The sequence below is a fragment of the Zootoca vivipara genome, chromosome 13, assembly GCF_965207765.1.
Source record: "Zootoca vivipara chromosome 13, rZooViv2.hap1.1, whole genome shotgun sequence".
Lineage (NCBI taxonomy): Eukaryota > Metazoa > Chordata > Lepidosauria > Squamata > Lacertidae > Zootoca > Zootoca vivipara.
In genome coordinates, this window is record NC_142596.1 from 37,362,311 (window position 1) to 37,386,270 (window position 23,960).

The 23,960-nt window shown below is 45.6% G+C and overlaps 1 protein-coding gene across 4 annotated transcripts in view; it reads left to right on the forward strand.

Annotated features, from left to right (window-relative positions):
• LOC118092825 (uncharacterized) overlaps positions 1–23,960 on the forward strand; it is a 31,422-nt gene that overhangs the window by 3,374 nt on the left and 4,088 nt on the right. Inside the window, exons 2-16 of one of the 4 annotated variants that reach the window (XM_035131411.3) lie at positions 172–1,205; positions 1,692–1,911; positions 3,188–3,348; positions 4,862–4,963; positions 6,818–7,015; positions 9,324–9,920; positions 11,263–11,396; positions 12,078–12,222; positions 13,087–13,637; positions 15,224–15,527; positions 17,227–17,428; positions 18,516–18,646; positions 19,357–19,467; positions 21,556–21,753; positions 22,368–22,461. In XM_035131411.3, the coding sequence (XP_034987302.2) occupies positions 329–1,205; positions 1,692–1,911; positions 3,188–3,348; positions 4,862–4,963; positions 6,818–7,015; positions 9,324–9,920; positions 11,263–11,396; positions 12,078–12,222; positions 13,087–13,637; positions 15,224–15,527; positions 17,227–17,428; positions 18,516–18,646; positions 19,357–19,467; positions 21,556–21,753; positions 22,368–22,461 (4,025 nt within the window). In that variant the 5' untranslated portion in view covers positions 172–328. The remainder of the gene's footprint in view (positions 1–171; positions 1,206–1,691; positions 1,912–3,187; positions 3,349–4,861; positions 4,964–6,817; positions 7,016–9,323; positions 9,921–11,262; positions 11,397–12,077; positions 12,223–13,086; positions 13,638–15,223; positions 15,528–17,226; positions 17,429–18,515; positions 18,647–19,356; positions 19,468–21,555; positions 21,754–22,367; positions 22,462–23,960) is intronic. The other 3 variants (XM_088656633.1, XM_035131418.3, XM_088656634.1) reach the window with 3 other exon arrangements.

The window sequence follows — 23,960 nt, forward strand, 5'->3', positions numbered from 1 at the left end:
TGAGAAAAACGAGAGAAACTGAAAGTGATTTAATTTTCCATGCCTACTTGACAAGTAATGCCTAACTTGGCAGCGGCATACAACCTTTTACTTTTGCAAAATTTAAAACTAAAGGGAAGCATTATGTTCCTCATTACCATCTTTGTGTTCCCCTCTTTCTCTCCCCTTTAGATTCAGGATGATGACACCTTCAACTAGTGACGACTGAGAGGCAATGCTGTCAAACTGAGTTGCTGCTTCTCGCCATTTTTTCCTCCCTCCTGCTCTGCTCTCTTGGAAAGTGGACCACGCCCTTCTCCTCCCTGGAGAGCTGGTAGCCTCTGTAGTCATGGGGCCTGGCCTGTTATTGGCATTTCTGTTCTGTGTGTGCTTCTTGCTGCATGAGGTGGATTCTCTGAGCCTCACTGAGAACCCTAAGAAACAGAAGGAAGAGCAAATGCTCCGGATTAATGAGGTCAATGCAGATAACCCAGGGATCGACACCTTGGAGTATGTGGAGTTGTATCACACAAGTGGCCAGCAGACCCCCCTGGATGGCTACTCCTTGGTCTTTTACAATGGCAAGGGCAATATGGCCTACAAAGTCCAGGATCTCGGGGGCTTTTCCACCAATAACCAAGGCTTCTTCCTCATGGGGTCCTCTACGGTCATTCCGAAGCCATCGGTGATCCTGCCTAACAACACAATCCAGAATGGGCCAGATGCTATTGCGCTCTATTTTGGGGCAAAGAAGCTGCATGAGGGAATGACCGTCACCAACAAAGGGCTGGTGGATGCTTTGGTCCATAAGTCTAAAATGAGTGACAGAGCAGATGAGCTGGTCCGTGTTCTGACCCCGGGGGTGGAGCCTTTCCTGGAGGACCCTTTCTTCAGGACCACAGATGAGTCACTGGAGAGATGCCAAGGGACAGATTCTCATTGGTTCTTCCAAGCGGGTGCGCCTACCCCAGCCATGGATAACCACTGCATCCCTTTTTCTCAGCTGAACAAATCGGACATGTTGATCAACGAGGTTAACGTTGTGTCGTCCCCTGGAGAGTTTGAGTTTGTCGAGCTGCAAGGCCGTCCTTCAACTCAAGTAGATGGCCTGGTACTGGTGTTGATTGAGGGGAGTACCCAAGAGATTTACTTTGTGATGGAGGTGCATGGCAAGACGTCCCCTGATGGGCTGCTTCACCTTGGCCCAGGCCAGTTCAACTCCTCAGGTAAGGCTGGGCTGCTGCTCCTCATGGTGCTGGCATGCTCTAACATACTTAGGGTGGAATGTATAGCAAGATGTCTTATACCGAGTCAAGCCATTGGTCCATCTAATTTATTATTGTCTAGACCAGGATTTCCCAAACTTGGGTCTCCAGCTGTTTCTGGACTACAATTCCCATCATCCCATGGCCACGGTTCTTGCTAGCTAGGGATGATGGGAGTTGTAGTCCAAAAGCATCTGTTTGGGAAACACTGGTTTTGGCTATTGTTTTTTCCCTAGTGTGTCTTTTAATCAAAGAGCACAAATAACTCCTGGCTTTTAAAATGGCAGGAGACAAACCGTTGGAAAGCAAATGGAATGCAAGATAAATCTGAGCAATGTCTCTAGCAATATGGCATTGTGTGTCTATGTGGGTGTGTCCTTGGGCTGATTAGCAGGGTGTTTTAATGGGAATAAACCCTCATTTTTCTTCTCTTGCTTTGACCTCCAGTTGACCTGCCATTCCCCCAGAACTCTGGAAGACCCCTCCTCAGGGCAGGTGCAAATGCTGTTGCCCTGTACAGAGGGACCCCTGCCAACTTTGCTTTGGGGGCTGCTGTGTCGGCAACAGACCTCCTGGATGCCTTGGTGTACTCTACAGCTGAAAGCGCCCACTTGAAGCTGCAGGATGTCTTGACTCCCGGGAAGCCACCCTTCCATGCAAGAGAGAGGTGAGAAAAAGAAGGGCAGGGAATTTCTGTGGCCTTTCTTTCCAATAGGGGAGCCCACCACACCGCAGGGCCAGATTCCATGTTCTGCAGCTATTTTATTAAATTTATATTATTTACAGTATTTCATAAATTTATGCACCGCTGGATTGTAAGAAAAACCCCTCAAAGACAAAACAATGAAATCAGGAAAAGTTCAGAAATATATCCTGCCTTTCCTCCCAAAGGAGCCCAAGGGTGGCAAGGCAGCCCAGCTAGAAACATGCAAGTGATGGACATCTTGCATGAAGTGATCTATTTACTTTGGGTTGTATCCAATGCTCGACCTCCTCAGAGTAGACCCATTGAAATTTGTGGACGCAACTAACTTCGTGCTGCTTAAATTCAGTAGAACTAACTCTGTATAGGGCTTAGTTTGAGACAACTCTCTATTGGTTGCCAGTTCGTTTCCAGGCCCAATTTAAGGTGCTCACACTTTAGGCCCCAAATATTTGAAAGACAGCCTCTTTCCCTACAGACCATCTCAGGTGCTAAGATCAGCAGAGGGGGCCCTGTTGGTGGTTCCTCTGCCTCCAGAGGCTCAAGGTGATGGTGGTTTGGGAAAGGGCATTATCTGTGGCAGCCCCTAAGTTGTGGAACTCCCTCCTCACAGAAGTGCGCCTGGCACCTTCATTGAAAGCTCAAAGTGGTTTGCAAGAAACAAAATATTCATTTAAAAAATAGCAATAATGCCAGATATTAAAGATGAGGTAAATTTCAAAATGTAAGTAACACAAGCAGTTTTTAAAATATAGGACTGTGTTCACTGCTGGTCCTATTAAGAGTAGGCCCATTGAAATTAATAGCCACATTCACACCATACTATATTTAAAGCCCCGTGCTGCCATTTTAAACAGTCATGGCTTCTCCCCAGAGAATTCTGGGAGTTGTAGTTAAGGGTGCTGAGAGTTGTTAGGAGAGGCCCAAGCCCTTTGACCCAGATCATCACCGCCAGCCCTGCTTTTTACAAAACAGAAAATTAAGTTGGGAGCTCTAAAGTTTGGTCCCTGTGTACACAACAGTTGAGCTGTGTACTCATACAGCTGTTCTCCTATAAAATTCAGTGAGTGTACAGTCTGCGTACCTGTGTATACAACAGTCGAGCTGAACAAATCAGCAAACATGCGCTCCTTCACACAAAGCCCTTGTAGAAAGAGCTTGTAGATGTGTTCAGTATGACATGTGAACGAACCTATAGCATAAGATTAGTCAGTCAGCTTCTCACCCTGTTAATCTCCAGCAGGTCCCAGGAAAATGATACCTCTGTGAACCGCTGCGTCTGTTGCTCCGTCACCCGGGATCCCTCCGTTTATGCTCTCGGCAAGCCCACGCCTGGGCAATTCAATGACTGTCCCAAGAGACGCTTTGGGCAAACCATTTCCTTCTGCATTCAAATTGCAGGTGGGTGCTGCAGCCTCCAGGTAAATCAAAGCAGTGCGGGTCAGTCACTTTGGAATCTTAGCGTAATGGTTGTATGGCAGGGGTTGGGAATTTCTAGCTTGCAGGCTGAATCAGGCAGGTGTCCTTATTTGGCCCACAAAACTCCCCCCCCCAAAAAAACCCACACCCTCCTGACTGTGTTGTCTTCCATATGAAAATCCAAATTCAATGTAGTAATTCCCAAGAGATATTTTATTAATAGGCAAGTACGTATACATGTACAACATTGATCAGTTTTTTGTTGTCTTCTGTACGAAGTCCCTACAATTCATTGTAGTAATTTAGAACAGGTATTTTATTAATAAGCATGCACATGTATATGTACAACACCAATCAATTGAACAAAATCTTCAGTAACTCTTGAAGTTAGACAGCCTCCAGGTTGACAGCATTGGTGTTGTTGTTTTAAAGCTGCAAGTATCTTGGTGCAGATGTTAACATTGATTAGAAGAACCCATATTTCTGTGCCAGAAAGGCAGAATGGTGCAGTGGTTAGAGCCTCAGTCTATGGACCGGGGAGATTCACATTCAAATCCCCACTCAGGTGATGAACTCCTTCACAAAGCTACACAAAATGCCTCTCTGCAGGGTTGTTGTAAAGTAAAATGGGTGGTTGTAGGGGTGGGGCAGAAGGGCTGTGTATGCTTTGATCTCAGCTGCTTCCATCTGTGGAACTGGCATGCACACTCCCTCCAATATCTTTATTGAATTTTATCCATATAACCTAAATAACAAAGTTAGAACTTCGTGAGACAAACTCATGAAGACTAAACCAAACCAAGGGTGGCATGGGATGGTACATTCACAAGAAGTGATGAATGAAGCTGGTTGTGCAGATATTTGCAATAGGAAGTCGGGGAGCCCAAAAGTAGGTGGCGGGTGCCAGAGCCAATGACAGAGGCAACCAATTCTACTGTAGTTCTGCAGCCATCTTTATTCCCGCTGAGTTCTGTAAGAGGCAACAGTGAGAGTAAGGAGGAGGAGGCTGACAGGCAGGTTGCAAGAACAAGGCAGGCAGGGAGAGGCAGACTGTGGTTGGTGGGGCAGTGTCTTGTTTGCCTCCACTGGATAAAACCCTTTAAACCAGGCATCCCCAAACTGCGGCCCTCCAGATGTTTTGGCCTACAACTCCCATGATCCCTAGCTAACAGGACCAGTGGTCGGGGAAGATGGGAATTGTAGTCCAAAACATCTGGAGGGCCAAAGTTTCGGGATGCCTGCTTTAAACATACAGTATATGTAGAAATCAGAAAAGCTAATCATAGAGTCATAGAATTGTTGAGTTGGAAGGGACTCCCGAGGGTCATCTAGTCAAACTCCCTGCAATGCAAGAATCTCAACATGTGGTCTCCCATCCAGTTTGAAACCATACTGGACCCTGCTTAGCTTTGCAACCGTGCTAGCAGTTTTCTTGCTGCATCTTACACATATGTGCATCTGTCCCATGCTGCAACGTTGTCTTGTGTTTCCTAAGATTGTCAGGAAGAGTCCCTGGATAAAAGCGAGGTACAGATGTTTTTGTCCCAAGCCCTGGATAAACGATGCAACTGTGGAGTTTCTCCTGCTTATTTCAAAGGTAAAGTGCCTGTAATATATAAGTCTGCCCTTTTGGCATGTATGAGCTAAATTGTTTGTTTGTTTTTTTAAAAAAAACATTTAAAGGGGGAACAGTGGAGGAGGGGAGCGGCAGGACACAAGGTCAAACCAGGGCCATCTCCAGGGGGTGGTAAGTTTGAGCATCTGTCAGGACCCCCAAACCAGGAGACCCCCTAACAATGCTACTGTTTCTTGGGTTTGAATCCTGCTTGCTGGTTTCCCACAGGCATCTGGTTGGCCACTGTGAGAACAGGATGCTGGACTAGATGGGCCCTTGGCCCGATCCAGCAGGCCCTTCTTATGTTGTTAAGGACTGTCTCATTCATACCAGCCTGCCTGTACCTTAAGATCTACACCTGAAGCCCTCTTGAGGCACCAGCCTCCCAAAGTACTTAGGCTATTGAGCACACAGAACGCGGCATTTGTGGTGGTGGCCTCACAGTTTTGGATCCCATTCTGATATTGTTGTTGTTTAGTCGTTTAGTCGTGTCCGACTCTTCGTGACCCCATGGACCATAGCACGCCAGGCACTCCTGTCTTGCACTGCCTCCCGTAGTTTGGTCAAACTCATGTTCGTAGCTTCGAGAACACTGTCCAACCATCTTGTCCTCTGACGTCCCCTTCTCCTAGTGCCCTCAGTCTTTCCCAACATCAGGGTCTTTTCCAAGGATTCTTCTCTTCTCATGAGGTGGCCAAAGTATTGGAGCCTCAGCTTCACGATCTGTCCTTCCAGGGAGCACTCAGGGCTGATTTCCTTAAGAATTGATAGGTTTGATCTTCTAGCAGTCCATGGGACTCTCAAGAGTCTCCTCCAGCACCATAATTCAAAAGCATCAATTCTTCGGCGATCAGCCTTCTTTATGGTCCAGCTCTCACTTCCATACATCACTACTGGGAAAACCATAGCTTTAACTATACGGACCTTTGTCGGCAAGGTGATGTCTCTGCTTTTTAAGATGCTGTCTAGGTTTGTCATTGCTTTTCTCCCAAGAAGCAGGCGTCTTTTAATTTCGTGACTGCTGTCACCATCTGCAGTGATCAAGGAGCCCAAGAAAGTAAAATCTCTCACTGCCTCCATTTCTTCCCCTTCTATTTGCCAGGAGGTGATGGGACCAGTGGCCATGACCTTGGTTTTTTTGATGTTGAGCTTCAGACCATATTTTGCGCTCTCCTCTTTCACCCTCATTAAAAGGTTCTTTAATTCCTCCTCACTTTCTGCCATCAAGGTTGTGTCATCTGCATATCTGAGGTTGTTGATATTTCTTCCGGCAATCTTAATTCCTGCTTGGGATTCATCTAGTCCAGCCTTTCGCATGATGAATTCTGCATATAAGTTAAAAAGCAGGGAGACAATATACAACCTTGTCGTACTCCTTTCCCAATTTTGAACCACTCAGTTGTTCCATATCCAGTTCTAACTGTAGCTTCTTGTCCCACATAGAGATTTCTCAGGAGACAGATGAGGTGATCAGGCACTCCCATTTCTTTAAGAACTTGCCATAGTTTGCTGTGGTCGACACAGTCAAAGGCTTTTGCATAGTCAATGAAGCAGAAGTAGACGTTTTTCTGGAACTCTCTAGCTTTCTCCATAATCCAGCGCATGTTTGCTATTTGGTCTCTGGTTCCTCTGCCCTTTCGAAATCCAGCTTGCACTTCTGGGAGTTCTGACATTAGCCTGGCCCTTTTGGTGGTGGCTCCACCATTGTGGAGTGCAATCCCATTAGGCAAGTCCTGAATGAAGATACACTGGTTTTAGAAAGTTCCGAGGACATTGTGGAAATACAGGGCTGTAGCTTGAAGGTTATTTCCATTTTTGTTTTTCTTTTCTCCTCAGATTCTGCTGTAGCCTGTCAGGGCCCACAACTGGTTTTCACTGCTTTCCTGACTGCCAGGTCGACAGAGCAACTCAGCAGCCTGCTGAAGGCCTTCTCGCTTCTCATTGAGAGCAAGGAGGGGCTGCACTTTGGGAAATGGAACGGAACAGCGGTGAAGGCTTGCTTGAGAGATACTAACATGACAGACGGGTCTCCAGGTACCTGTGGTAATGATGAAACATGGGTGCTGTATGGCTGGGCAGTGATGCAATAGGGAAAGCCAGGCTTTGCTAGGGTTCAGCGTTGAAAGGGGTTATTCCCCGAAAAGGAAAATATGTCTTTAAATCATGTGAAGAGTGTATCCCTCCTTATTTTAGTTGTATTGATTTATCTACCATATATTTTGGTATGATGGTTGCTGAGGTTGAGGAGCAGCTTTTTGTCTACGTTTGGATGCAGTTGGACGCCATTTTGAATCAAGATGGCGGACTGACTCTTTCAAAACTGCACTGGTTTTAATAACTGCTTTTTGGTTTCTTACAATTCCTGAGCAATGCCAGCTGCAAGGCTACTTGTTTATTTTATTTATTTGTTGCTTTTCACACAGGGAGGAATGCCCCAGAGTAACCTAACAGCATTAAAAATCTTTTCAACCCTGTAGGAAACAACAATAAAACACAATATCTAAACATGCTCACCTCCCCCCACCAAAGGTATAAAAGGAAAAACCCCACTCAACCCCACTAAAATATGAGCGCTAAAGCAGATCAAAAACCCATACCTCACTATGCTCCCAATTAATAACCAAAGGCCTAGGTCAGCAAACCTTTTCAGCAGGGGGCCGGTCCACTGTCCCTCAGACCTTGTGGGGGGCCAGACTATATTTTGAAAAAGAAAAGAACGAATTTCTATGCCCCACAAATAACCCAGAGATGCATTTTAAAGAAAAGCACCCTTTCTACTCGTGTAAAAACACCAGGCAGGCCCTATAAATAACCCAGAGATGCATTTTAAATAAAGGGACACATGTAAAAACATGCTGATTCCCAGACTGTCCGTGGGCTGGATTGAGAAGGTGATTGGGCCGGATCCGGCCCCCGGGCCTTAGTTTGCCTACCCATGGCCTAGGTCAACCGAAATGTTTTAGCCTGGTATTTGAAACCAGACAATTATAGTGTCAGGCATACTGTAATCAGGGTTAGTAGAAGTTTCTCAACCTCTTCATTTACTTTCTGTTTCTCTATTGAATACTGGGAACATCACTGTGCCTTCTGATTGCTTGTCTAATCAGAGTGTGTTCTGCTGACAGGCAGTGTCCCCCCACCCCCACCCCCACCCCCACCCGGCGTGCCTTTTCCCACCCTTAAAATGTGACTCGAATAGTTTCTAACCACCAGAACAGTCTCTGCATTCTCTCAGCAAGGGTTCAATTTCAGGCGATTCACCAAAGATATTAGCTGCTATAAGGTCATTCCTGCAAAGGAAACGAGGTCTTCCATGCCCTTTAGGGAAACACAACTAACCTCTTACTGTCTCTCCTGCAGGAACAAAAACAGGAATGTATTTACATTAATACAGCTCCAAAGGGTGATCATTATGGGAGTCAGGGAGCCTCTCAATCTTTTCTTCAGGATCATAAATGTTTTCCTTGTGCCTAGCCAGTACTGTGCATAGAAGGATCCCAGGATAGCAGAACACAATACTGACCACAAATTTATCTTTTTTTGGATAAATGGCTGATGTGATCAGTTTTGCTAGAGTTGTTCTGCTTTCTTGTTAATGCTCGGAACTGTCATAACAGGATTGGCTTCCTTAATACCCCACCACAAAAATGTGCTTGCTACAAGTCCCTGCAGTCCACATATTCTTGCTCTTGCAAAAACAGTAGAGATGGAACTACTTTTGCCCCTGGTATACTTTCCGAAAAGGCCATGAACCTGGCTTCCTAAGGTGTATCTCAGCTGAATAACCCTTTCTGCTTTGGAAAACCTGACTTGGTTCCTTGTTTAAATTACCTTTATTTAGCCAGCTGCCAGCAAGTGCTTTGAGCACATTTAATGACATGATTGCTGTGTTTACTCTTCCATTAAGAAGCACTTCAAGCTTGGTAATGTGTAATATAAGAATGTACATTCTTGACTATGAAATGATTTCTGCCTTTAAAGGAAAATGTTAGCAAGCATCTAAGCCACGGGTCAGCAACCTTTTTCAGCAGGGTGGCCAGTCCACTGTCCCTCAGACCATGTGGTGGGCCGGACTATATTTTTTTTGGGGAGGGGGGGGATGAACGAATTCCTATCCCCCACAAATAACCCAGAGATGCATTTTAAATAAAAGGACACATTCTACTCATGTAAAAACACACTGATTCCTGGACCATCCGCGGGCTGGATTGAGAAGGCGATTGGGCAGCATCCGGCCCACGGGCCTGAGGTTGCCTGCCCCTGATCTAAGCCTCCTTTATAGCTCTGCACATTACAGCGTTTGCACTAATCAAATCACTGACACTGTGCTTTTCGCTTTCAGCTCTTCCAAAACCTCCAATGGAGCCATTAGTAACGGAGACGACAGCTACCAGTGTGACTCTCACCTGGGACTCGGGAAATGCCGACCCTATCTCCTACTATGTCATCCAGTATAAGTCCAAGTCATTGGAGGGCCCTTTCCGAGAAGCAGATGGTGTGGCAACCACCCGCTATAGCATTGGTGGCCTAAGCCCCTTCTCAGAATATGAGTTCCGCATTATTGCTGTAAACAACGTTGGCAGGAGTCCCCCTAGTGAGTTGGTGGATGCACGGACAGGAGAGCAAGCTCCATCAAGCCCACCCCTCAAAGTGAAGGCACGGATGCTGAGTCCCAGCACCATGGTGGTCCAATGGGAAGATCCTGAAGAGCCCAATGGGATGATCCGTGGCTTTCGAGCGTACTACACCATTGACCCCCAACAACCACTCAGCAAGTGGCAGAAACACAACACCGATGATACTCTTCTCACCACTGTAGGAGGTTTGATAACTGGGGCCACCTATAGTATTCGTGTCTTGGCTTTCACCTCCGTAGGAGATGGACCTCCTTCTGATGTCATTCAGATGAAGGCCCTACAGGGTGGTATGTCTTTTTTGGGTGAGCTCTATTCCTTCTCTGTCCTACTGTTTCCAAGAGCTAATACAGGGGTCCCCAAACTACGGCCCCCGGGCCGGATGCGGCCCAATCGGCCTCCCAATCCGGCCCGCGACGACCCCCGCCGCCCGCTGCCGCCGCCCGCTCTTACGGCGCGCAACACAGCGACGATCAGAAAACTCGGCAAAAGATCGCCGAAAATCCATTTTGCGCATGCGTATGGGCCTCTCCCGACCCAGAAGAGGTCATTTCCGATGCACTTCCGGGTCGGGGGAGGCCCATACGCATGCGCACAAGCGATTTTCGGCGATTTTTCCCCCGCCCGTGTGCGTGTGCGCATGCGCACAGGCGCGCACTCCCCCGCCCTCCGGCCCGCTGCGCGCGCACTCCCCTGCCCTCCGGCCCGCCGCGCGGTCGGCGCGACGGGCACCGGCCCACTGCGCGGTAAGTCTGGGGACCCCTGAGCTAATATTTTGAGCTAAGGTTGAGGTGTGATTCAAAGATTTTAGGGATTTGGTAGGCAATTTGTCCTTTTCAAATAGGTGTTCCACCAGCACTCTGGTGGCGAACGCATAAGTGTTGTATTTGTAGGAGAGGGTTTCCAGCATAGTTAACAGTTGACTTAAGCATAGTTGTGGATACTTTGGTTAATCACTAGTTTGAGAAAGAACATAGTTGTCAGGAGCTTAGGAGAATGTGTTAAGATTGTGTTTATGACAATGCTGTTGTTGAAGTGCGTTGATGGTAGGGCTTGCACCTTGAAATTTTCTAAAGCTCGATTGGCAAATGAAAATGATGGAGTATATGGAACTGGCTGAGATGACCGGGAGAATCCGCGACCGGGGAGAAGAAGCGACAGAAGAAGATTGGAAAGATTTCAAAATTTATTTTAAAAAATATGGCAAAATTGTATATTGAGATTAGATTTAGAAGTTTATAGAAACTGCGGGTTTGGGAATTATGTGAAGTAAATTGATGTATGAGAGATTTGAAATCATAAGGAGTTTTAAATAATGAATTGGAAATTGCTAAAGATAAAGGAGAATTGAACCGCAGACGGAGGGAACTTGAGGAAGCCCCCCCCCCCCCAATATAATGTTAAAAGAAAAGGATTTTGCATTTGGATTTTTGTATTCGTCTTTTTAATGTTGTTTTATTGTGTTTTTTCATATTGTTGTGTTTATTGTTATTGTGTTTATTGTTATTTATTATATGTTTATTGTTATTTGTGCTGTTTCTTTTTGTTGTAAAATCAATAAAAAATATTATTAAAAAAAATATGAAATTTTCTAAAGGTGCTCTGGAATCCCCTCCCACAACTGACTCTTGTTTTATTGGTCTCCAGTTCCATCTCAGCCAGCTGATTTCCAAGCTGAGGCAGAGTCTGACACACGGATCATGCTGACTTGGCAGCCAGCACCTCGAGAACGTGTCACCAAGTATGAGTTGGTGTATTGGGAAGAGACAGATGGAATCCAGGTGAGGGACAACATGACCCATTGGTGGTTAAAGACCTGTACCAAAGTAGCCTATGGGTATGGGGCACTTTTTTTATATCTACTAGAGTTAGGCCCAGTATGATTGTTGTAGAAAATGGCATTTGCATGACTAGATATTTGTGCATCTGTGAGAATACTGCACTCCACATCCCATTGGATTATGAACCTATACCAGAGTTTCACCTCCCTATGATAGCTGCAGGAGCTCCTGCAGCTACAAGCAGCAGTAAGTTTTGGTGGCAATCATATTGCCACATAATAGTTGGATCAGGCCTCAGAAGTGATCTGGCCTTGAACCATTAGGTGGTGGCTCTGAAGTGAAGACCTATCAGACAGCTAGATGCTAACTTACTCGCACTTATGTCAACACATACTTCATTAGCCAAAAGTTTCCAGTGTCTAGGAACTGAAAGTGATTCTTTTTCTCATGGCTATAATGAGAATGCACAACATCTGTGTGGAAGTGAAATCATCTCCTGTAAATAATGGCTTTCAGGGTTACATAGGATGAGCATAGATTGCTCTATTGCACGATTCCTAGTATGCAGTACTGGCTGTCATCCACGGCCAAGAGTCCAGTACTCTGGTGTCAATAGCTATGTTACCACCCCCACCCACCCCAATCTGAGTAAAAAAAAAACTTGCCTCTTGCCTTTTCTAGCATAAGGTGGACTTTAACCAGACCTCATCATATGCACTTGAAGGGCTCAAGCCGGACACACTCTACAAGTTCCAGCTGGCAGCCCGCTCTGCACTGGGCCTAGGGGCCTATACACCAGTTTTGGAAGCTCGAACAGCACAGCACAGTAAGTGTCTCTGTTTGGTTGCAAGAGAGTGAGTGAGGAACAAAATCTTACTGCACTTTTGTATGAGAGTTAATGGAGAGGTTGGAACCAGTAGCAAGAGAAATGTAGAGAGGACAGGCCAGCTGTGCCATTTGCCCAGGGTAAGTCTTGTCCCATTGCCCTTCAGTCCATGCTTTCCCCTTTCAAGAGGTGGACTCAAAGATATGCTGGGCAAAGGGAATAGGTGGGAGAAGCTGATGAGATTTGTTCCCTGTATCTCTGTGAGTTTACTGGCACTTCCTCTTCCCCATGCAATTCAGTTGTAGTGGGTGTTTGATATCTGCACCTCGTGTGCGCACCTTCCTGCTGTGCATGTGCTCATACCCCAGTCAGAGACACCATTGCTCGCCTTTTCCCTGCCCCTTCCAGACGACCATCTCTGTGCAAGAGGAGCGATGCACACATTGTATTGCTGCTACACCACAGTCATTTGCAAGCCTGGAAGAATTAACTTGAGGGGGTGGCGGGATCTGATCTTTGCAAGTACTGTAGATTGAATGATTAATAGTTTCTTAAGGGGATGTGTATGGGACGCGGGTGGCGCTGTGGGTTAAACCACAGAGCCTAGGGCTTGCTGATCGGAAGGTCAGTGGTTCGAATCCCCACGACGGGGTGAGCTCCCATTGCTCGGTCCCAGCCTCCTGCCAACCTAGCAGTTCGAAACAGGGTCCCCTTCGAAAAAACAGGGCCAAACCCCAAGGATTTGCCAGGCATTTGTTGTGGTCCATAAACCAGCAAAGGGGGGTGGGGCTGGCATGATCCTGCTACTTCTCTTTTTTAAAAAACCTCTACATGTTAAGTGTGATGTGACTTTGCTCTTTAAAGTGGTCGTGCCGGAAAGGACAACCAAAGCAACTCCCTTGACCGAGCTGCTTATCAACGAAGTGAATTCGGACAACCCGGGAGGCCGAGAGGACACTGAATACATCGAGCTCTTCTATCCTGGAGAAGCTTCAGTTGCTCTCCAGGGATACTGGCTTGTGCTTTACAATGGAAAAAACAACTTGGCTTACAAGGTGATAAACCTGACGGGCTACAGTACCGATGAGCGAGGCTACTTCCTGGTGGGTAGCACTGGGGTGACCCCCAAGCCCCAGATAGTCCTGCCTGACAATACCATCCAGAACGGACTGGACGCTGTGGCTCTCTACCGCAGCAATCCCAATGCCACCTACAAAATAAACATGCCCCTAACCAATGTGGGGCTGGTGGATGCCCTGGTCTACAAGGCCCGGGGCTCAGACAACGCTGACAAGCTGCTTGCTGTTCTTGCCCCAGGCCAGAGGGTCCTGCTTGAAGATGATTCTCATAGCAGCCAAGATGAGTCCCTCAGCCGATGTTACAGCCTGCGGCCGAGAGACCACAGCAGCTTCCAGGTAAGTGGCAGGAGGCTGGCTTCGGGCCAGAATGAGCCCTGAGGTGTTATGCTGGAAGCTGACATGTGCCATTGCTCTCTCTAGTTCAGTGTTGTTGGCAGCAGGGTGGACTCTGCACCAGCCTTTGCCAACCTGGTGCCCTCCAGATGTTTCGGGCTACCGCTCTCATCGGCCTGAGCCAAATCCCAAACATCTGGAAGGCACCAGGTTGTCAAAGGCTGCTCTTCACTGGCTGGCAGTGAGACTGGCAAGTGCTGTCTCTTTCAGATAGGAATGTTTTCCAGCCCAATCTGGAAATGTTGGGGGTTAAACCTTGGGATCTTTTGCATGAGAAACCTTAGCTGTAGACTCCCTCCTTTCCTCCAGCAAGCTTAAGACAGCAAATATGCCTTAAGCCCCCCCCCCCCCAATTTATCCTCCCTACAAGCCAAAGTTGTTCAGTGAGGCTCATTGTTGAGTGGGGATTTGAACCTGGGTTTCTCCAGTCATAGCCCATCACCCTAAACCAGGGGTCAGCAAACTTTTTCAGCGGGGGGCCCGTCCACTGTCCCTCAGACCTTGTGGGGGGCCGGACTATATTTTGAAAAAAAAATAACCCAGAGGTGCATTTTAAATAAAAGCACACATTCTACTCATGTAAAAACATGCTCATTCCCGGCCTGTCCACGGGCCAGATTTAGAAGGCGATTGGGCCGCATCCGGCCCCTGGGCCTTAGTTTGGGGACCCCTGCCCTAAACCCAGGGGTAGCCAATGTACTGCCCTCCAGATGTTGTTGGACTGCAACTCCCATCATTCCTGATCTCCAAGATACTTGATTCCTACAGCTGTGGTTTCCAATCTTCTTTCTCCACACACTACTTAAAAATTTATTATCATCTTTGTAGACCACTTCATGATTTTTCTGCCCATTGTAGCAGTTGTAACATGCTGTTCTAGATCCAACATAATTTTTTTTTGTATTTTTGTTGCTTCTTTTCTTTCTGATATTGTATTTGATTGTATGACAGTTTGAATTCCCTGGAATTCAAAGAGTAATACGACATAAGAAATAAAAGAAGCAATTAAAATGCAATTAAAAAACAACAACCAATATGGGTGTTTAATATGCCACAGGCCACCTAGCATAAGAACACAAGAAAAAAATGCTGGATCAGGCCAATGGCCCATCTAGCCCAGCATCCTATTCTCACAGTGGCCAGCCAGATACCTGTGGGACACCAACCAACAAGATTCAAGTACAATAACACTCTCTCCTCTGTGGTTTCCAGAAGGTGGTATTCATAAACATTGCTGCCTCTAACTATGGAGGCAGAGCATACCCATTGTGGCTAATAGCCATCAATAAGCCCTTTTCTCTATGAATGAATGAAGCTCATGGACCACAGATTGGGAAGCCCTGCTCTACACTTTGACTCATTCTTTAATTATCATTTATTAAATGTATCGGTTGCTTTTTCTTTCCAAAAGCAACTCAAAGCAACTTACAACCAAAGTCTGTTTTAAAACCAAATGCACAGAGGTTAGGAATGTTATTAGAATATATAATATTTCAGGCCTAGAAAGTCTTTGTGGGTTTCTCCTGCAGGTGACCGAAACGACTCCTTCCAAGGAAAATACTTGCCCACCTCCTGGCTCAAATTCCACAGAGGAAACGCCCCAGAACCACTCAGTCGTAATCAATGAACTGGGCATGGCCAACCACACCATTCTGTACCGATTCATTGAGCTGAAAGGGAATCCTGGTGTCAGCTTGAAAGGGTACACGTTGATGTTCTTTTCCGGGCACAATGCCATACCATACAGCACTATTCATCTGCAGGGCACATTTGGAAGCAATGGTTTGTTCCTCATCTTGCCAGAAGGACAGACCAACACTATCAAGGCTCACGGTATGACATTGGCCCTAGGGGTGGATGAATTTGTCCCTTTCATCTTCTGTCACTTTCTCATTTTTCCAACCTTCAATTCAATTTCTCCACATTTCTCAAGCAATCTGCAAATTTTAATTCAGCCACGGTTTAGTGAAGATACCTCCTAATGAGCACGTTATTCAATGCAATTTTAACTAATACACATTTTTCCCATAATCAGTTTCCCATAATTCATTTTTGTATGTTTTCACTACTATAGTCATGTTTATGCACACTTTCCCCTAAGTCGCTGAAAACTGTCCACACTTTATAAGAGTATATTGCAAAAATTGGAGAAGTGTGGGTTTCGGAAGACAGGTGGGTTTTGGTTTGCATATTGATTTGAGAAGTGCAAATTAGATGGCTTCTCAATAAAATGCAAACAAAAATTGAATTTCTACCCCACCCATAGTTGACACAAATTGAAAAGCTTAATTGGCCCCTTTATCACATGCAGCCGAAAAGCTTGGCAGCAGATTTACCAGGTTGCAATCTTGGGCTGTAGAGGAGCACATGTGGATTGTACAGGAAGTGTGGCTTGCACAGAAAGATCCATACCATTCACCCTGCTGGGTAATGTTATTAACGAACTCCCCTGCTGTGTGAGAGACATTGGGCCCATCTGTGCTATATATTTAAGGCAGGATTGTACCACTTTAGCAGCCATGGCTTCCTTCCAAAGAATCCTGGGAACTGTAGTTTAAGAGTGCTGAGAGTTGTTAGGAGACCCCTATTTCCCTCACAGAGTTCCTTAAGAGGGGTGATTTATTGCTAAGCCACTCTGGAAGTTGCAGCTCTACGTGAGGGGAATACGGGTCTCCTAGCCTTTCTCAGCACCCTTAACAAACTACAGTTCCCAGGATTCTTTGGAGGAAGTTGTGGCTGTGTAAAGTGCTATGGTGGCGATTTAAATGTAGAGGGCAGATGAGGCCTTCCTCACACTTAGGAATCTGCCTTATACAGTCAAACCTCGGTTGTCGAACGTGTTCCGTTCCGGAGGCCCATTCGGCTTCCATATGTTCGACAACTGAGGCGCAGCTTCCGATTGGTTGCAGGAGCTTCCTGCACTCAAGCGGAAGCTGCGTTGGACATTTGGCTTCTGAAAAACGTTCAAAAACCGGAACATTTCTTCCAGGTTTTTGGCATTCGGGAGCTGAAAAGTTCCAAAATGGAGGCATTCGGGAATTGAGGTTTGACTGTATTGAGTCAGACCAGGCACCCCCAAACTTTGGCCCTCCAAATGTTTTGGACTACAATTCCCATCTTCCCCGACCACTGGTCCTGTTAGCTAGGGATCATGGGAGTTGTAGGCCAAAACATCTGGAGGGCCAAAGTTTGGGGGTGCCTGAGTCAGACCGTTGGTCCCTCTAGCTCAGCATTGTCAACACTAACGGGCAACGGCTCTCCAGGGTTTTGGACAAGAGTCTTTTCCCAGTCCTACCAGGAGATGCCAGGGATAGAACACTTCACTATGGCCCTTTCCCATCTCTCATGCATGTGTGGATGTGGTGGCATACTTTGCAAGCTAGAGATGCGTGTTAGCCAATGGGTAGAGGCCATTTTGAACATCTGGAGAGCCACGGGTTCTCCACCTAACTCTTCAGTTATCAAGAAGCAGGAAGGAGAAGGCTCACACATTCCTTGGTTTTGACTGTGTTTATACCATCTGTGTTTCCAGAGCAACGAGTGATGCCCTCTGTTTGGACCAACCCCTCCTTGCAACAAGTGACCCATTCTGTGGCACTCTCCAGGCATGCTCTTAATGGCACTGCGGAGGAGCACCTCAAAGACGTTGCGGTTTATACATGGGAGACGGGTGCAAGCCAAACTCATCCTCGTCTTTCTGAACTGATCCACTTTGTATCTAGGGAAGGAGACAGGTGAGGTAGCTCTTGGTTTATTACGGTACATTTCTATCCCAATATTGGGAGTGCTCTTTCAAAAAAATCATTTAAAAAAGTGTCATCTCTTCATTTTGGCTATGGGGAAGGGCTGTGAACAGGGGCAAAAGGCTTTCTGACATTATTGTACAGTATATCAAAATCTAATTGGCTGCATCCTGTTGTGACTTCATCATACTATCTATGGGACCTCCAGTTGGTTAGCATGTGAAGTTAACTTTGTTTCTTAACAATAACGAGCCAAAAGGTGGTGCTGATCATAGAGAGGAATTATGGACCTGGAGAGAGACAGGTTTAAACAATGACAAGAGGAGAGAGTATGGCTGTGTTCACATGTGTACAATGCTGAACCATGGTTTACTACTACATGCATGAGCAGAAAGGACCCCACACAAATCCCCAGGCTTGCAAGCAGTCCTCCCCCTCCCCCTGCACAGCGAGAGTTAATTTCCTTTTCCACAATTCCTGAATGTTTGTTCTAACCCCTGACCTCTGGTTGGCATGTAACAAGAAGTCACTTTTCATGGAAAAGGAAGCTGGGGGGTCACTTCCAGGTGACTTATTTACGTGCCCAGTTCTGGGCACCACAGTTAAAGAAGGATGTTGACAAGCGGCGAAGGGTACAGAGGAAGGTAACCAAGATGATAAAGGGTCTGGAAACCTAGAGGGTTGGATATGTTTAGCCTGGAGAAGACTGAGAGGTGGTATGGAAGCCATCTTCAGTATGGAAAGGGCTGTCACACAGGAGATGGGCCAAGCTTGTTTCCTGCTGCTCCAGAAGGTAGGATCCGAATCAATGGATTCAAATAACAAGCAGAGGTTGTATGGCGCTATGTCAGGGATTATTTAGCTTTGATTCCTGCATTGCAGGGGGTTGGACTAGATGCCGCTCGAGGTCCCTTCCAAATCTACAGTTCTATGATTCTATGAAGTAGTAATGGGGGAAGGTTGTTGATTATGTTGTTTTTCTTTAACATATGTAATAAATTGATGCCAAGTTGAAATAAATGTATATGTTTTTGAAATCCCATGGGGAACTCTCGTTGATTTTCTGTTTCTTTTGCAGACCCCTGTCCTTGAGCCGCTGTCCCTCCTGCGACAAAATCTATGCAGTCTCTGACCCCACTCCTGGCTCGGAGAATCACTGCCCACAGGAATCTCTCTTTCTGAATCTTGAAATCTGCCTGCTGACCCCCAGTAAGAGAAGCTTGTCTTCTTTTTCTTGTGAGAGTGGAAAGGCGATTTAGGATCCTGCTGACCTCCAAACAAAAGAACAGGCAGTATATTCTGGAGAGCCAATGTGGCCACAGTGTTACTCACACTAGGGCATGGGGGACCAGGGTTCAAATCCCCACTCAACCATGAAGCTTACTGGGTGACCTTGAGCCAGTTGTTACCTCTCAGCCTAACCCACCTCGCAGGGTGGTTGTGATGATGAATAAAAAACTTTGTAAAGAAACCCTGTAAAGAAAACATAAAGGGGGAGGGAAATGTTAAGATTGCTGTACAGTGGTACCTCGAGTTGCGTACTCAATCTGTTTCGGGGCGCCGTTCGCACCCCGAAAAGTACGCAGCCCGAGCGGCACTTTAGCAGAAGCAGTAAACACTTCCGGGTCCACCGCGTTCTTAAGCCGGAAGTACGCAACCCGCAGCCTACTCAACCCGAGGTGTGACTGTATTGAGCTGTCTTATGTCTGTTATGTTCATAACGCACCCTTTGCATTTGTTTAATTTTTAATTTGTACCTTAGAAACGTTTAATAAATAAATAATTTGTTTCGAAAATGCTTTTTTTTAAAAAAAGAAAAGAGCATTGGCCCTCTCTGCTGTGTGTTTTGCATGAACCACGTTGTTGGAAAGGGGATTGGCTCAATATCTCTTAATTTCTCCTCCTCCTCCTCCTGGCAGATTGTTCCATGTGGCCTCAGAACCCACAGACGTTGGCAAGTCTCCAGCAAGCATTAGTGAGATCCATGGAGGAGAGCTGCTTCTGTGGCATCAGCCAATGCTATCTACACGGTCTGTGTCAAAACGCCATCCAACTTTCATAGGAACTTAAGATTTGTTAGCTGCCTAGTGCAGACAGCTGTTGGGGAGATACAATCTTGCTGCAGCTCACAAAGTTTATATTAGTCAGGTGTGGGGAACCCTTAGCCTTCCAGATGAACTTCAACTCCCATCATCCCTGGTCCTGCTTGTTGGGCCTTATGGTAGTTATAGTTCAGCAACCTCTGGAGGGCCAACGGTTCCCCTTCCCTTGTATAAATAATTGTTACATATCTCCTTTGAGAGGTGCTTTTGTTTTCCTCCCTGCTTTCTTTTAGAGGAGGCTTAATAGACTTTTGTATTTAAATCTACCTTTGGGTAAAGAAAATGGGATGGATTTTAAATTGATACGGCTACTTTAAATATTTATTTATTTATTTGAATGGTGAGACATTTGATTTTGTGGTTTGGTTTGCTGGCCTGAAGTGTTTTATGCTTCTCTTTTCAGCTTCGGTATTTTAGGTTTGCCTAACAATGCTGTGCACCCGTAGCAAACTACAATTCCCAGAATGCTTTGGGGGGGGAAGCAGTTAAAGTGCTTTAAATGTATGGTGCAGATGCGGCTCTGGTTGTACAAATGGTGCTTTAAACAGATTAAAAAAAAGCAGACAGCCCATCGGAATTGTGAGGGAACTGCAGACAAAATCAGCATTTACAATATACAAGTCACCTGGAGCCAGTATAAAGTAGTGTTTAGAGTGTTGGACTAGGGCCTGGGAGACCAGGGTCCAAATCGCCTCAGCCATGAAGCTTGCTGAATTACCTTCAGTCAGTGACTGTCTCATCAGCCTAGCCCAGTGTTTCTCAACGTTTTTTGGGCCACGGCACACTTGTTCCGTGAAAAAAATCACGAGGCACACCACCATTAAAAAAGTTTAAAAAATTAACTCTGTGCTGCCCTATATTGACTATAATTATGACTGTAAGAAACACTTGCCAATTGCTGTGTTGGTTGCAATCTCCTGTAATAAGGCTTCACAAGCCATCCGGCGGGCCAGTGTAGTTTATTGGCGGCCGCCAGGCACGTGACAATGCAAATCGCCCTTCTCGTCGCCGCACGTCACGGCACACCAGCCAGCGTCTCGCGGCACACTAGTGTGCCGCGGAACAGTGGTTGAGAAACGCTGGCCTAGCCTACCTCACAGGGTTGTTGTGCAGATAAAATTGAGAGAAAGAGAGCGCTGTGTATGCTACCTTGAGCTCTTTGGCGGGGCTGGGGGTGGGTGGGATTGAAATGTAACAACAACAACTCGCATCTAATAAAGCGTACAACTTACTGAAATAGGAAATATTGAGAGCTAGTTTGGTGTAATGGTTGACTAGGGCATGGGAGACCAAGGTTTGAATCCCCACTCAGCCATGACACTCATTATGTCATTTTCAGCCAACCCAACTTCTCTCAGTTTAACCTACTTCACAGGGTTGCTGTGAGGGGGAAAGTGGTGAAGATAGAAATAGAACTCCTTAGAAGAAAGGTGTAAAAGTAAATAAAATAAAAATCTGAAGAGTGAAGGTAGCAGGAGTGAAGCAGGGGCAAAGGATCTTGGTGTTTATGTACGGGTGAAACTCGGAAAATTAGAATATTGTCGAAAAGTGCATTCATTTCAGTAATGCAACTTAAAAGGTGAAACCAATATATGAGATAGATGCATGACATGCAAAGCAAGGTATGTCAAGCCTTTATTTGTTGTAATTGTAATTATTTGTCGTTAGGCGGGTCAGTTATAAATGGAATGTAAATAATGAAATGTAATAGCGATGTTTATTTTTGTATTATTGTAACTCTTTGTTTTATTACTGTGGAATTTCAAAAAGAAAGCATTTGTAAAAATTAAGAGAAAAATAAAAAAATAAAAAGTTGCATTACTGAAATAAATGCACTTTTCGACGATATTCTAATTTTCCGAGTTTCACCTGTATATCTGTAGGCACTCCTCTTTCACACAACCTTGTCTTTCTGTTACAGCCCTATCCTAGGTTTGGTTTGATGCTGTTTACCCCCACTCTTTGGTACTTCTGAACTGAACCAGACCCCGCTTCTCTTTTTGCCTTTCCATATAGGCGTTACATTCACCTGCCTTAATTCCACCCTGAAAGTCTCTGGCCAGGTGCGGGCCAGGTCACCTGCGCAGCGTCAGCGCCTCATTCAGTGGCATTCTCACTTTTCCTCAAGTCCCCACCCCTTTGCTGTGGACGGGAAGCCCCTCAAAGCGAATGCTGGATGTGCATCTCTGGGGAAAACACCGCAGAGGCCTGAGGGTGAGCAGATGGGGAAATGGGCCCAAATGGCTGCGAGGAAGTGGTGACACGAGAGGCGCCCAAATTATTTTGTTTGACATTAAAATTAAATAATACTGACAGAACTTCAAAACAAGCTAACTAATACAAAACAATTGAAACATTCCAAATATCATGTTGGGACGTGGAGGTGGGTGGGTGGGTGGGAAGATACATAGATGAACAGTATCCTCATTGCATACTTTGGAAAGAATAACATCTATTCTGCATAGATTCTCTCCTACCTGCATGCACCAAATGACCATGAGGAGGGTTCCCTTGATGTAAATTCCCCTGTAGGTCGTGTTGCTTAGTGATCATTGTGGTGTAGCAGGAAAATATATTAAATATATAAATTTATATGTACTTTAACTTTTAAAGAACACTGTGATTATGCTGGGTTTGAATTGTTTTGTTGTGTAAAAACCTTTAATAAATACATTTTTTTTTGCGGAGGCAGTAATGTCTGCACTGTTCGGCAGTGGCGCTCTATTGAGATGCCTGAAATGGAACCTGTCTCTAGAAAGCTCTCTCTAAAGCTGCAGGGAGCTCACCAAGACAGACTGATAATAATTATTCCCCCCTCCTTTTCTTAGCTTCATTTCAAGCCTGGGAGATTGCTCTCATTGTTGTGGGGTCCATCTTTCTTCTACTGCTGTTAGCTGGCACAGCTTTCTATTGCATCAAAAGGTAAGGAGCAACGCCAGTTCTGCTTTCCGGTTTGTGTGCCAGCCTATGCCTGAACCCCCTGCATGTTTTGGAGGGTCTAACAAACCAGATTGAAACTCCACTGCAGTTCTTACTCTGCCATACACAGCCCCCCTACCCATCTGCTCTCCTAGTCCTTGGGAGATGTGTGGCGAAGGCACAGTTCTTAATCTACCACCCAACTAGAGACCACCTAGAGAGCCAGTGTGGTGTAGTGGTTAAGACTCATAATCTGGGGAACCGGGTTCGCGTCCCCTCTCCTCCATATGCAGCTGCTGGGTGACCTTGGGCTAGTCACACTTCTCTGAAGTCTCCCAGCCCCACCCACCTCACAGGGTGTCTGTTGTGGAGGAGGAAGTGAAAGGAGAATGTTAGCCACTTTGAGACTCCTTCGGGTAGTGATAAAGCGGGATATCAAATCCAAACTCTTCTTCAACATCATCTAGAAGGGTGAATTATGGACTGTAAAAGTGGGTAATTGGCACTCATTCTTCCTGCCACCAGAAAGCCATAAAATTGAGGTAGTCTCAATTAAAAAATAATAATTAAAAAATAATTTAAAAATTCCCATATGTTTTAGTTCTTATCATTTTATACTATAATTTAATACTGCATTACAATTTTCATTTTCATTTTTTGCTTAGTGAGCCATCCAGAAAGTGGAGTTGCTGTATAAAAGCAGTAAAAAAAATTAGCAAAGATAAATTTACATTAGACCTACTATGTTAATGGCGCAGTTCTAATGATCTGAATAAGCCGTGTGCCCCTGGAATGTAGCTAGGGTTGCCAGACTCAATAGAGGACAAGACTTCTGTGCCTTTAATTGCCCTGCTCTCTCTTGAGTCTGGAAACCTTAAAGAGAAACCAGCAGACCCTTTGTTTAATTTCCAAGCAAAGGGTCTGCTGGTTTCTCTTTAAGGTTTCCAGACTCAAAAGAGAGCAGGGCAATTAAAGGCATAGAAGTCCTGTCCTCTATTGAGTCTGGCAACCCTAAATGTAGCCTCTTCTCTCCTTCCTTTGTAGCACACCTGAACGCAATGCAGAAGTCTCCAATTAGCCATTGTTTCCTGATTCTTCAGGAAACAATGGTTCCTAGCTTCAGAGCAAGCCAGGAGTTTAAACTATGGCTAGAACTAAGATCCTGGCTTGTTCTGAAGGTGGTAACCATAGTTTCTTGGTTTGGAGAAAACAGGAGGTCTCTTGAATGCAAGGGCACAAAGCTCATTCCTGTCTTGGTTTATTAAGCTGAGATATGACCATCCAGAGGCAGCCATTGTCTAGCTGTTTGTGGAAGAAAAAGAGGGACAAAAAGAAGAATCAGCTAAGAAGGAACAAGAAGAGTTCATCAGTTCAGTGCAATAAATTGTAATTTATTAAGCCTAACATGTTTTGCTTAAAAATGTGAAACAAAGCACTCTGTGTTCTACTCTGTTACAAACTAATTCCTCAGTACAGAGTTTGTTTGTTTTGCACTTCCCCTA